We start from the raw sequence: 14115 nt of genomic DNA, 5'->3' as shown, positions 1-14115 counted from the left end.
AGCATGAAGGGGAAACTGATTTCAATCAACAGAACACTCAAATACGCGGAGAAAAAGAACAGGAGGTGAAATGAGAAGAACAAACAAATAACTAAGACAATCACTCACTGATTCAGGCCTCTAACTTGACTGTTATAACATCATTTGAGAATCGATCGAACACTGGAAGACCCTCGCATGACCGAAATTCATTTTGGACTTTGAAGAAGGAACCCTAGATCCAGGATTCGAGAGATTTCAGTTGGATTTGAGGGAGGCTGGTTTGAAATTTGGGGAGAGGGGGTCAAGGTGGGCCTAGGGTGTAATTTTGGTTAAGATTGGATGAGGCGCCGCCGGCCACGACGGAGGAAATCAAGGGCGGCGCCCTAGGGTTTGGATATTCGGGGCTTTCTAGTGAGAATTGAGGGAGGCGGTTGGTGGCATGGATAGGAGGGGAAGGAGACGAACCAGTGGTGAGATTTTGGGCGTATTTGGTCGCCGGCCGCCGCCGTAGGCGAATTCCGGCGGGCGGCAGGCGGTGGTGTTACGTCGGGGGTTGGAGGGGTTGTGAGAGATGAATGAGGGGGTAGGGGGGTGCCTTCAGACAGTTATATAGTAAGTGATGATCCAGTTCCGGGCCGTTGGATCAAAATAGATCAACGGTCCTGATTGAATACTTGCTGAAACGGGGTCGTTTTTGGGGTCAAAGGGGTTGGACCGGGTTAGTGGGGATTTGGGCTTGGACTGGGGACCGGATTTGGGGGTTTTGGGCATTTGGGCTGGGATTAAAGAGTGGCCCAAAGCTGGCAGTCCTATTTAACCTCTTATTCTTAATTTCTTTTTCTATTTGTTTTCTTTCTTTTCCGTTTTTTTTTTTTTTGCTTTTTTTATTTATTTATTAATTTCATTTTCATTTTGTATTTTTTATGATTTTATCAAAATGCAAAAATATTAAAGTAAAGCCCTAAATATATTTTCAAAGTTAAACTAATTAATTCCTAAAATTGTTTAAAAACTATTTCGTGAAAAATTCACAATTAACAATTAAAAATACAAAAATGGACTATTTTTGTTATTTTCTTCATATTTTGTTCTAAAAATAACTTAACCACTAATTAATCATAAAATTAGATCCTAAACGCAAATGCCAAGTATTTATTTTTTATATGAATTAAAATTCACAAATAAAATGCAAACAATCAACAGAAACTAACACAAAATTCACAAAATTGTAAAATAATGAAAGAAATCATTTTGTTTGGAATTTTTGGGAATAATTCATATAGGGCAAAAATCACATGCTCACAGCAACCGCGGTAGAACCGCGGCAGGCTGATTCAGAGAGCCTCTCTGACCGCGGTTCTGCCGCGACCGCGGTAGAACCGCGGCAGGCAGCGTATTCTTCTGAAAAGGCACCTTTTCCAGACACCTCTTCTGATAATTGCCTATAAATTCTGAGGCAAGGCTCCATTTTCTACACACGAAAAACACTCCAGAACTTCTTTCTTTCTGAATATACTGCATCCTAATTTGCAGTCTCTCTCTCTCAAATTCGTAAGTGTGATTTTGCTCCGTTCTTTAAGTTCGTTGGTATCCTGCAGTTTGTATTGCCACTGTTGCAGGAAGGTTTATTCCGTTTTATCCTGGGAGGATTTAATCCATTACCTTGGCAACGTGTGAGGGGGTTAAAATTCCTTAAGGACACACAAGAAAATTGTGGACTCGGAAAATTTCTTAAACTCTTCTGTTTTTCCAGTTTCTTTTATTTTTCTAACAGTTTTTCTGATTTTCTGTTTTAACACAGTAGCGCTCACAGTGTTAGTATGATATATTTTATTCATAAATGGCTATTACTACATAGAGTTTAACCGCATTCTTCAATTCGATCTTATTTCATCTTGTTGTTATTCCTACTTGTTGCGATTACCTTTTATTTCAGTCATTCTCTAGCCGAGCGTCTATCGGAAACAACCTCTCTACCCTTCCAGGGGTAGAGGTAAGGCTGCGAATATCTTACGCTCCCCAGACCCTACTTGTGGGAAACTACTGGGTTTGTTGTTGTTGTTGTTGTTGTTGTTGTTGTTACTTGTTAATTTAATAATAAAAATTCCAACTAAATCTGGTGATTACTCGAAGGGAAAGTGCCTAGTTTGATAAGAATTGCTTATCCAATTAACTAATTATTTATAACTAAAAAAAAGAGTTGACCTCTAGTTTCAGTTTATTGCTAGTGATTTTCATCCTTCTTTTTTTGGAAAGCGAAGAAAAAGAAGTTACCATTTCTCAGATGGATAATATGAAAGTTGGTTTATGGTTGTGAGAGAATTAAAAGTTTCTCGTGCATTCATAACTTCTCTGTATTACCGGCGGGTTGTTGGATCAGCCTTCAATGCCTATCTTCATAATAATCATTAAATACGTCACAGTTTCAATAATATCCATTTGTTTATTAATAATAAAAAAATGTTCATTTTCTCCTGTTATTAATGAAGAAGAAAAAAAATTGAATAAATATCAGCTAGAAGATCTCAGAGCCAAAAGCATTGATCTCTCCGAAAAGAAAGTACAAACGAAAATAAAAAAGTCCATTCCCCTCTCTCTCTCTACTTCACTTTTGTCTTTCTGGATTTGTATATATAAATTGGAGAAGCTATATGTTTTGTTTGCTCACTTATTCTTCCAAGCTATATACACAATAAGCTGATCATCGCTTATCTTCTAATTGCAACAACACCTCCCTCCACACCCCCCCCCCCCCCCCCAACCAAAACAAACACTACTTGTTTTCTTGAACTATTAATTAGTAGGAGCTCAAATTAATTAAGGATATACAATTATGGGTGATCTGCAGATAGCAGGGGCAAATGGAAACCATGCATCAGTGAGTTTAAATATTAGAGATGATGATTTGAACAACAAGACTTCTGCTAATTCTGCTTCACATGAAGATTCTTCTTCAAGCTGTTGCTTTGTCACTATTCCCTTCATCCAAAAGGTAATTTTTTCCCTTAGTTTTGCTATACGAAACGTCTATATGACATGATTTTATATTATAATAATTCATAGAAAACTGCAAGTTTTTCCAAAGAAAATGACAGTCAAGGCCTAAAAAGTTCCTCAGAAAAGTTTGGAAAATCAAAAAACATGTTGCCGGCCAGAACTATTTGTGGAAATTCCCTTGAATTTTGTCTGAATCTTGAAGAAATTGTACCAGTTTGTTAATTAATTAATTTCTTCCGATTAATTAAACAGATAATAGCGGAGACATTAGGGACGTACTTCTTGATATTTGCGGGGTGTGGTTCAGCAGCGGTGAATGCAGACAAAGGAATGGTTACTTTCCCTGGTATCTCCATTGTCTGGGGGCTGGTGGTGATGGTCATGGTTTACTCTGTTGGCCACATCTCTGGTGCTCATTTTAACCCCGCTGTTACAATTTCCTTTGCCACTTGCAAAAGGTTCCCATGGAAACAGGTATATACACTTTTGTTCAATAAATTTTACTTAAATAATCTTCAATTTTTGAGTTCATCGGCCTTGACACTAATTGGTATCATTTTGTTAAATGACTCATCACAATGCTTGCAATGTAATTACATTACAAAAAACAAAATACTTAGTCTAATCCCATAAGTGAGGTCTCATAAGTGAGGTCTGAGGAGGGTAGTGCGTACACATACCTTAGGTCTGGGAAGGGTAGTGCGTACGCATACCTTAGGTCTGGGAAGGGTAGTGTGTACGTAGACCTTAAGTCCAGGAAGGATAGTGTGTACGAAGACTTTACCCTTACCTTATGAAAGTATCCAGATTGTCTCCGATAAACTCTTGGCTCAAAGAACACGTAATCACAATAGTTTTCGGAAAAGAAATATGGTAGTGGGGAATTCATGGGACGATAAGATAATAGGAGAATTGAAGCACAAGAAAATAATACAGTAACAACATTTTAAAAATAAGGAAATACGAAAATAATACTCTCAAAAAAGAAATACACTCGACTACTTATTAACATCTGTTCTAATTCTTGACCTAATTAGAGAGCATATTGCATTAAGCAGGATAAAAGATTTCAGTCAATTTGCCGCTTTTTGAATACGGACGAGACTCCTCTCCATTTTTCAATTTTTCCATTTCCCCAAGTTCCTATTTGGATTAAAGCCACATGTCAATGTTAAAAATTAAAGGTCAAGATTTAATCAACCAAATTATGATCCTAATCATGGTTATAATAACAAATATTTTCTTTATTTGTTCTCAAACATTTTGGTAATCCCACAATTCTAGTTAAAATATTATCTAATCCATATATATTTGAATAAAAATCTCTCCTTTTCTTACTTTATTACGAGTTCTAATAAATATTTTGACAATCTTTTTCTTTTAGTATGGGTTCGTGTTCTTTATTTTTGTCCAGTTCTTTAATAAAATTTTAAAATAAAAAGATATTTGTATAATTTAAGTTTACAAAATACGCAGGGTGTTAAAACTCTAGCGAGCCACTCATTGATTTGTCAGTTGTTAAAAGAAAAAAGAAAAAAAGTACTGAACAAATTAAAGAAAAGAGAATACAACAAAGAATCAAGAAAAGATTAACTCACAATAGAAAGACTATGAATTTGAGACCAAGAAAAAAAATTGTTCAAAAAAAAAAAAGATGAGCTCGTAATAAAATAGGAAAAGAGAGATTTAAAAAAAAATGAATTAGGTAACGTATTTAGCTAAAATCATGGGATTACAGAAAATTTGGAGAACAAATAAAGTAAACATTTACTATTCTAACCATGGTTAAGACTTTGCTTTGGTAATTAAATCTCAACCTTCAATTTTTAGCTATGACATGTGGCTCTCATCCTAATAGGAACTTGGAGAAATGGAGAGACATGAAAATGGAGAGGAGTCTCATCCTTTGAATACTATGTGCATTGATAGCAAGAAATATTATTCACGTATTCTCGACTTTCATAGGTGTAAGTTGTCTATAGTCAACGTTTATTAATTGCTTCCAAAATTGGTTGTGTTAGTTTAGGTTAGTTGAGAACACTAAAGAGATTATATTACTTTTTTCTTACCTATAATTAAGGAGCATTTCTTTTTTGTATATATAGGTACCAGCTTACGTGGCAGCTCAAGTTATTGGATCAACCCTAGCAAGTGGAACCCTACGACTAATATTCAATGGCAAACATGATCATTTTCTTGGAACTTCACCCTCTGGATCAGACATCCAATCTCTTGTTCTGGAATTTATTATCACATTTTATCTTATGTTTGTCGTTTCTGGTGTCTCAACTGATAATCGAGCTGTAAGTATTCTTTCTGAATCTCATTTTTTAGTCTTATATTTTAACTTAATTAATTAAAAACAGTTAAGAACAACATCTTGAATAGCCAATCCAGCTAGCTAGTTGCCTACGTACTTTACTTGTGAATGTGATAATTTTAATTTCTTTTCTGCTACGACTAATATGCTATATAAAATATTCACCAATCGACTATCGTACGCTAAGGGTAGTCAATAATTAGGATTAAATTGGTAACAAGATTATGACTTCAAACTTAATTATTCAAGTTTCTTTCTAAATAATCAAAGTTTAATCTGAATTATTTAATAATTGTGGACTCTTCTACATCATCATTATTCAATGATTCATTGGATTCTTTACTGTGGCTATAATTGCAGATAGGAGAACTTGCTGGTCTTGCTGTGGGGGCAACCGTGTTGCTTAATGTGATGTTTGCCGGGTAATTACTACTTTATGTATTTTGCATTCTTTATTTTTTATTATTACTTCAAAATATTATTGTGTGAATGTGTCTAAATTATTTTGATATGGGGGGTCAAGTCTTTTGACCATTCGCCATCCAAGTACACAAAAATACAAAGTTCCTATTTGAAAAAAGCAACCACTTCATTTCAAAACAGCTTGTTGTTAAATTTTAGAGAAAATACATTTTTAAGGTACGTGTACACATTACCCTCCACATACCTCACTTGTAGGAACTCACTAGGTTTGTTGTTGCTGTTGTACATTTTTAATGTCTCAAAACAACTCTTCATGTATGGTTTTGATTTTTCTCCATGGACAAACACGTGAAAATATTTTTTTTCTTGTTAGATGGCAGTGAAATTTGAACTCAGGACCTCGAGTCTACCTTGATACAACTTCAAATTATCTTAGCTTCTTAATTATATTACGTCTTAACAGGCCGGTATCAGGGGCGTCGATGAACCCAGCAAGGAGTTTGGGCCCAGCAATAGTGTGGAGCCATTACAGAGGTATATGGGTTTACATGTTAGGCCCAACAGCTGGGGCAATATCAGGTGCTTGGGTCTATAACATCATCAGATTCACAGACAAGCCTTTACGTGAGATTACCAAAAGTGGATCTTTTCTCAAGTCCATCAGATCTAGCAAATCCCTCAGATCTAGCACGTAACAAACAGCTCCAACTGAAAAAGGAAGTAATTGCTTTTTTCTTCTTCTGAAATATATAGACAAAAGAAAGAAAGTTAGGAATTAGAAAAGGAAAAAAAATATGTGTTCCTATTAGTTTCCTTAACTTTTGTTTACAAAAGAAACTAGTTGTAAAATAAACTAATGAAGTCTTAATTTGGTCAATGGAAGTGTTTATGGTGGCTTGTTTATTGGAGGTTGGATGTTTGTGGTATTACATTTGACACTTTTGAGGGATTTCCGTAATGAGAAACGTGGAGTTTTCATAAAATAACAATGTGTAGTTAAGAAATTACTGTAATAGTGGAAAATGTTCATTGGAGTTCCAAATGTTGAATTTTGACAAACAATAGTAAGGTGATTACTAAAATCATGAACAATGGACCAATCTATAGTAACATTTGGTTCCGAAATAATCATCATTATACTTGGATATTCAATTTGAGTTTAGAAAAATAAAGATAATTTGCGACAGATGATAAAAAATGATATTTTGCTGGAGGCAGGGCGTAGGTTTATCTCCGTTTCCTCCCTCTACTAATGATGGCCAATTAGTGAATTAAAGTTGGGGTATTATCACTTTTAGCCCGCACCAGAGATTATTTATATTTGGTAAGTATATAAAACTTGTATAATTTTTGTATATAACATACAGAACGTATACATATATTATTTATAGCGGCTATACAGTATCATTTTTCCATTAAAAGTTGGGATTTCAGTTCTCTCCTTTTTCCATTCTTGGAACGGTTATTTATCCTATTTACCTTTGTAGTAGTGCAAAGTGCAAAGTGCAAAGTGCAAAGCACTATAATTTGATTAACTTAGGGAAATTTTTGGTCCCTTTTAGTATTAACATTAAGAAATTTTCTATTGCATTTCCTTCCAATTAATATTTTATACGACTGCTCACTACGGCTATTTTGTTAGGCATCCATGTGACAGATGACCACTGTGGTCCAATTAGGTAACTGACGAATTACAAAATTAATTTAGAAGGAAAAATGATATTATAGTCCATTACAGATAATTTTTTTAGTTATATGGCTTCTTTTCACTAGAGATCGATAAAAGAATAACAAAGGAGATCCACACATAAAACACATGAGATTTTTATAGGATTATTTTCTCTATTCCTAATTATATGAAATCATTTCCTCAGCTTTAACAGCTAGCTTGTGTATTTGAATGTTTCTGGCAAGAAGTCTATTTCAGTGTTATATTTTGTTTGAACTCGACATTACTTTAATTCTGTGACCAATAGCATTCTAATTAAATTAAAATTTAGTAGCTAACAACACGTTGCTAAATCTATAAATCTCGTTTGAAAAATAATTTAATACATGGTTAATAAAAAAAATTAAAAAAAAAGAGGCAGCCGGGTAAATAAAGTATCTCGCGTTCACGCAGGATTCGGGGAAGGACCACGCCCCAAGGGGTGTGATGTATACAGCATACCCTAATGCAAGCATTAGTGGTTGCTAGGGGTGGCAAAATGGTTACAAGAAAATAATTAACCACTCATATTATCTATATCTATATCTATCTATACTATATTAAAAGCACGAAGACTCTTAGCAAAATGTTGTTCGCCTTTTTTATCCATTGTAAGTGGATTTAAGTTGGATATAATTGTAAATATCAAAAAGGTATTTTGGGAGAAAAAAATGAAACTAACGTATTACGATAAAAGGGGAAAGAAGAAGAGAATAAGTGAAAAACAACTTCTTCAATTAATATCCATCACAAATTGTAATTTTCGTAGGTTAAAAAAGGAAAATAGAACTTAAAAGAGAATAAGTAGGAAACATTTAATATCTCTATTAAAGAAAAGTCAAATTTTCGGTGGGTTCAAAAGGAAAATATTTAACAGAATAAATAGAAAACTTATTATTAATGAATATCCCTGTTAAAGGGCATTAGAAACGTGTACCAATTTTCATGAAACTAAGGTTTAGTTTCTGCGTCAGTTAAAAATTTTATTATTGCTTTAAGAGTCAATTTTGTTGTCTTTTCCTTATTATCTTTCATTTTTTATTGTTGCTTTAACTTGGAAATGCTCTTGCTTTGAATTCTTTTTTATATTCTTTTTAGTTTGCCATATATACGAGAAGTTTGATATTTTCATTAGGGTTGTTTAAGTCTTAATTTGATATTTTCATAAGGGTTGTTTAAGTCTTAATCTTTTATTGTGATTCAAACTCCTTTATTGCTTATTAGTGCTTTTGCTTCTATTTATCATCTCTTTTTATGTTCTTAATTTGGTGTTGTCTAACTTTTGTGCTTTCTTTCTTTGAATTTAGGTTGCCGATTGTAGATCGTAGAAGCTTTTGGATCATTTGAACTAATACAACAAAGTATATCGAGGTAGTTTATTATTTATTTTGGTCCTCATCGAATGAGATATGAATCATGCCTTAGCATGTGAGTCCCTTAATCTTTTTTATTTTTTTTCTCATTTTATAGAATATTATTGTAACGTTTGGCAATTTTTCTTAGTTTAATTTGTTGTTACTTTTATTTTTAATTCTTCTATAGGATTTTGCCAGAATTATTTTCCGTTTAAATCTTTTTCTTTTCACCATTCAGTTCAATTTTTTTAGAATAAAAGATTATGTTGATTAATACTTTGGGTTAAAAAAGGATTTATGTTTAAAACATATCTAAAATCTAACGTCGCATCAATATAAATTTTTTTGTATTTAATGTACCCTATTAAAGTCAAGTCAAAATTATTCCTAGGTTCAAATAGAAAAAATAAGAAGAGATAATAAGCAGGAAACTATTATTTAATATCATCCATTAACCTAATTCATTTTTTGGTGAAGTTCTTAAATTATTTCAAAATCAAAATTATAAATCTCTTAATTTTATGTGTGAATATTGAAACTGGGAAGGAAGAATGATAATTTTTCAATTTGGAGTGATGAAATTATTAAGCTAAAATAAGTTTATTATTGGATATATATCAACAGATGATTGAAAAATTTTATGTGGTGATTTTTTTCTTTTATTGAGTAAGTACACAGGGTCAACATTTATCACTTTTACAAACATATGCTTTTATTTTATAAATCAAATATAATATTTTAATATGATATTTATATATTATTTTAATATTTTTCATTGAGATAGTGTACACGCGCAACGCGCGTATCATGAGACTATTACTATATTAAAAGCACGAAGGCCCTTCTCGAAATGTGTTCGCCTTTTTTACCTTTTAAGAATATCTTTTATATTGGACAAAGTAGTAATTTTAGTTATTTTTTCTAATATGTAGGAATAGTCATTAATTATTCTTTTAATATGTAGGGATAATCATTTAATTAATTGCCTAATATTTAGGACTTTGATATGGAAAATCATATTGTAACGACCCCGCCGGTCGTTTTGAGTTCTAGCGCTCCGTTCAGCAGCCTGAGGCCGTGAGCAGCTTCATTTCAGGTATTGTGACTTGTGCGCGTGGTCGGAATTGAATTTCAGGAAGTCCAGAGTTGATTCGGAAAGAGAATTCTCATTTCGGAAGCTTAAAGTTGAAAGAATGAACTAGGATGGGATTCTTGAGTAAACAACCTCAGAATCGGGATCTGAAGGTTCCAACAGGTTCGTATGATGATTTCGGACTTGGGCGTATGCCCGGTGCGGGTTTTGGATAACCCGGGAGCGTTTTGGCGCCTATTGCGGAAGTTAGCATTTTTGAAGAAATTTCTTAAGTTTGGCTTGAAGTGCATTTCAGTGTTATCGATGTCCGTTTGGGATTCCGAGTCTGCGAATAGCTCCGTATGGTGATTCTGGAGTTGGGAGCGCAATCGGAAGTGAATTCGGAGGTCCGTAGGTCATTTTGGAGTCATTTTGGCTAAAGATAGAAATTTGAAGGTTTTTGAGAAGTTTGACCGGAGGTGGACTTTTTGATATCGGGGTCGGAATCCGATTCCGAAAGTTGCAGTAGGTCCGTAATGTCGAATATGACTTGTGCGCAAAATTTGAGGTCAATCGCACGTGATTTGACAGGTTTAAACATCGGAAATTGAAGTTTGAAATTTTGAAGTTCATTAAGTTTGGATTGGAGGTCGATTCATGATTTTAGCGTTGTTTGATGCGATTTGAGGCCTCGAGCAAGTCCGTAATGTGTTTTAGGATTGGTGGGTATTTTTGGTTGGGGTCCCGGGGGCCTCGGGTGGATTCTGGGTGGTTAACGGATCGAAATTGGGATTTTTGGACAGCTGAAGGATCTGGTTGCTGGTATTTTCGCTTTTGCGGTGGGTTAACCGTAGAAGCGGAAAGGGAGCCACAGAAGCGATTTTTGGTCAAAGGCTTGAGGATCGCAGATGCGGTCAAGGTTCCGCAGAAGCGGGACCGCATCTGGGGAAAGGTGGTCGCAGAAGCGGAAGTGAGCGGCTTGGAGTGGACCGCAGATGCGGTCAGAGTTCCGCAGAAGCGGGACCGCATCTGCGGAAGGCATATCGCAGAAGCGAAAGAGGGCGGCCTAGGGAGGACTGCAAATGCGGCATTTTAACCGCACCTGCAAAACCGCAGAAGCGGTCAAGGGACCGCAGGTGCGGAAACAGCTGAGGCAGTGAGGTCTTTTAAAATTCGGGGTTGGGTTCATTTTAACCCCATTTTCTTCCATTGGAGTCGATGGGGAGCAGCTTTGAGGTGCCATTTTCGTCACTCATCACGAGGTAAGTAATTTATGCTAGCTTTGAGTTAAATACAAAGTTTATACATTGATTTAGGCAAGGAAATTATGGAAAAATTAGGTTTTGGTGGAAAACCTAGAAATTGGCATTTCTTCGAATTTGACCACGATATTGAGTATGGAATTTAGTGAAAATTATATATTTGAGTTTCCAAGGTCATGGGTAATCCTTATCTTCGAAAAATTTCGGACTCCGGGCACGTGGGCCCGAGGGCATTTTGGTCAACTTTTCGATCGGAGTTAGGAATTACTATAAATTAGATTGTAATGAATATTTGAGCATATATTAATGGATTTGCGTAACCGTTGGCTAGTTTTGGAGCGTGGTGCGTCAAGTAGAGTCTTCGGAAGGGCGTGGATTGAGCATGTATCTCTATGTGTACCTGCATCGCATGCATAATTCGCGAGCAGGGTATGTGTTTATTTATGGAACGGGCCGAACGCCTCGGCAGATTAAATAGATGCATCTATAGGCGCGCCGTCGACCTTCGGCAAGTGCACAGTTTATTTCTGTTGGATCGGGCCGTCGCCTCGGTGTGATTTGCGCATGTTATATTGTTGCTTGAGAATTTTAAATGTGAAATTTGCCCTTCGTGGCTCGATATAAATTGATAGGATAATAAAGAGTAAACCTTGAAAATTCTTGATTATTTGTTGAAGGTGTTTACCTGTTTTCTGGCTTCGTGAATTAGAACTGCTATATAAATCCATGATTTCCTCACATTTTTAGTATATTGTCAATTGACCTCTAGTAAGTGTCGAAATTGACCATCTCGTCTCTACTTCTTCGAGATTAGACGGGATACACATTGAGTACACGTTGTTTACGTACTCATACTACACTTCTGTGCATTTTTGTTGCACAGATATATTTATCTCTAGCAGCCCACTGGGCATAGCGAAGGGAAATGCGTGCGGGAAGTGTCAGGCGGAGTTTTAAACATCTAAAAGGCCAGGTGTATGAAGCAAAGGTCAGGTAGCTGATTAAAGAAGCGAGTTTGCCCAAAGTGGGAGAGTGGCGGAGGTTGCATATGGGCTTGGTGGTAGGACGATTACGCACCTTAAGGAAAGTTTGGAATGATTTGGGATTATAGTGGCTGGCGATTGAAGCCTACGGATTAATTAGAAGTATAGGCTATCATGCGGCAGGAGATTTGATATAACAGGACGGGGCTTCGTGAATGGAGAAGGATACAACATAACTTGGGATTGGAGGAATATTGCCGCGCATTTAATTGATGTCCATGAGGGATGAATGGATTTGTGCAGCCGGAGAATGAGCTCGGACTCAGGAGGGATTATCGATGTCGCAGTGATTTTACCCCACGTAGCAGCGTTGGAAGATGTCGGGGAGGGGCTCCTACAGGTGGGGTATTCATGTGAGCAGGTTAGCAGTCGCGTGGTTGGCGAGGCTTCTGCGAAGAGTTCTACTGGTTATACAGCGAAGAGAATTGTTGTGTGAATGTTAATGATGATTCAGAATACAAAAAGGCGGGCTTCTACCGTAAGGTATTAAGAATTTTGGCGATTGATTGCGTAAGGCTATGTTAATAAGAGATGAGGAACTCCGGTGAGTTCCAGATTTGTGAAATAATGGCTTCAAGCTAAGTGGGAGAGTCCCACCGCTTATGATTGAGTTGCATAGTTAGCTACTCGCGAGGTTTCTGGTTATTAGCATATTGCTGAGTTGTTTCAGCTATGGAAAAGAACATAAGTGGTGAATTAAGCAAATGGATTATTAAAGGTGGGCTATCGTTGGCCTTATTGGCCCATGTTCAGACTTGGGGAAGGATTCAAGATTGTGTTTGTAAAGATACTGTGAGCACGTGATTTTGCCCTAAGTGAATTATTCCCGAAAAATTCAAACAAAATGATTTTCTTTCATTATTTTACAATTTTGTGAATTTTGTGTTATTTTTGTTAATTTTTTGCATGTTATTTGTGCATTTTAATTCATACGAAAATATCAAAAAAAAATATGCTTGGCATTTGCATTTAGGGCATAATTTCATATTTTAGGATTAATTAGTGGTTAATTTATTTTTAGAACAAAATATAAAAAATACCAAAAATAGTTCATTTTTGCAGTTTTAATTGTTAATTGGTGTATTTGTCATGAGTTTACTTTTAAATAGGAGTTAATCAATTTTAGGAATTAATTAGCTTAATTTTGAAAATAAATTAGGTTTCATTTTAATTTTACATTTTACAAAATCTGAAAAAATAATAATGAAAAAGAAAACAAATAAAAGGGGGCTGCTTTGTTAGAGACCCACGAAGTGGGCTGTTATTTTAGCCCAAAATTACTCCATGCCCAGGCCCAATCTAGTCTCCAACCCGGCCTGCCCCAATGGAATCAAAACGACGTCGTTTTGGCGTCGAGCAATCCCAGCCGTCTAGAATACTTAGATCAACGGCCAGGAACTAGGGATCACTTAACATATAAGTGTTCGAACGCCCCTACCCCCCCACTCTCTTAGAACCCCTGTCATCATCTCTCATGACCCCGCCCTGAACCACCGCCGGAAATTGCCTACGGCGGCGGCCGGCGTCCAAACCCTCCCAAAGTTACACCCTAAACTCCCCTCGTCCCCCTATTTCCAAATATACATTCGACTCCCTTCGAATCATCCCCAATCCTTTCGAATCTTAGATCGAAATCTCGACCGCAAAACCCTAATATGTCAAACAGCGTCCAAAATCACACTAGGGCTCCGTCTTCACCTTCCCCATCGTCAAGTCATCAGTATTCCCCCTCAAAACCCGTTGAAACACCCCAAATTCCCTAACCCTAGTCGCCGCCTTTGGGCTCTGGTGGCGGCGCCACCCCAAATCCTACCAAACTCACACCCCAAAGCCTCCGGACCTCCCTCGTCATGAACCCATCATTCTCATCCTTCGAAAGCCCTACGAGCCCTTTTGAATGTTGAATCCGAGGTCCCAGCATTGAAGTCCAATTGGGAACCTAAGCACGCTAGG

General features: G+C 36.3%; 1 protein-coding gene across 3 annotated transcripts; it reads left to right on the top strand.

Moving 5' to 3' along the window:
* The first annotated feature begins 2365 nt into the window (after positions 1–2365).
* LOC109215654 (aquaporin NIP1-1-like) lies at positions 2366–6630 on the top strand. 3 transcript variants are annotated; one of them, XM_019379760.1, is made up of 6 exons: positions 2366–2542; positions 2831–2974; positions 3232–3453; positions 5085–5282; positions 5660–5721; positions 6186–6630. In XM_019379760.1, the coding sequence occupies exons 1-6, from the start codon at positions 2369–2371 to the stop codon at positions 6415–6417; spliced, it is 1032 nt and encodes a 343-aa protein (XP_019235305.1). In that variant the 5' UTR covers positions 2366–2368; the 3' UTR covers positions 6418–6630. The 3 variants fall into 3 exon arrangements, with proteins under 3 accessions (XP_019235305.1, XP_019235308.1, XP_019235307.1); XM_019379763.1 differs by lacking the exons at positions 5660–5721; positions 6186–6630 and adding an exon at positions 4838–4946 and having other exon boundaries at positions 5085–5175; XM_019379762.1 differs by lacking the exon at positions 2366–2542 and having other exon boundaries at positions 2587–2974.
* Positions 6631–14115: the final 7485 nt, after the last annotated feature.

This window comes from Nicotiana attenuata, unplaced genomic scaffold (genome assembly GCF_001879085.1).
Source record: "Nicotiana attenuata strain UT unplaced genomic scaffold, NIATTr2, whole genome shotgun sequence".
In the NCBI taxonomy this organism is placed as follows: Eukaryota; Viridiplantae; Streptophyta; class Magnoliopsida; order Solanales; family Solanaceae; genus Nicotiana; species Nicotiana attenuata.
Note: the sequence above shows the minus strand (reverse complement) of the source record. Positions and strands in the feature narration are given on the sequence as shown.

What these genes read in the sequence shown, in the direction of transcription:
- LOC109215654 (XM_019379760.1), top strand. Translation starts at nt 2,369, where the DNA reads ATGCCTATCTTCATAATAATCATTAAATACGTCACAGTTTCAATAATA. An exon ending in TTGATCTCTCCGAAAAGAAA is followed by an intron (nt 2,543 to 2,830) that starts GTACAAACGAAA and finishes GGTGATCTGCAG; the next exon opens with ATAGCAGGGGCAAATGGAAA. An exon ending in CTTAATGTGATGTTTGCCGG is followed by an intron (nt 5,722 to 6,185) that starts GTAATTACTACT and finishes ACGTCTTAACAG; the next exon opens with GCCGGTATCAGGGGCGTCGA.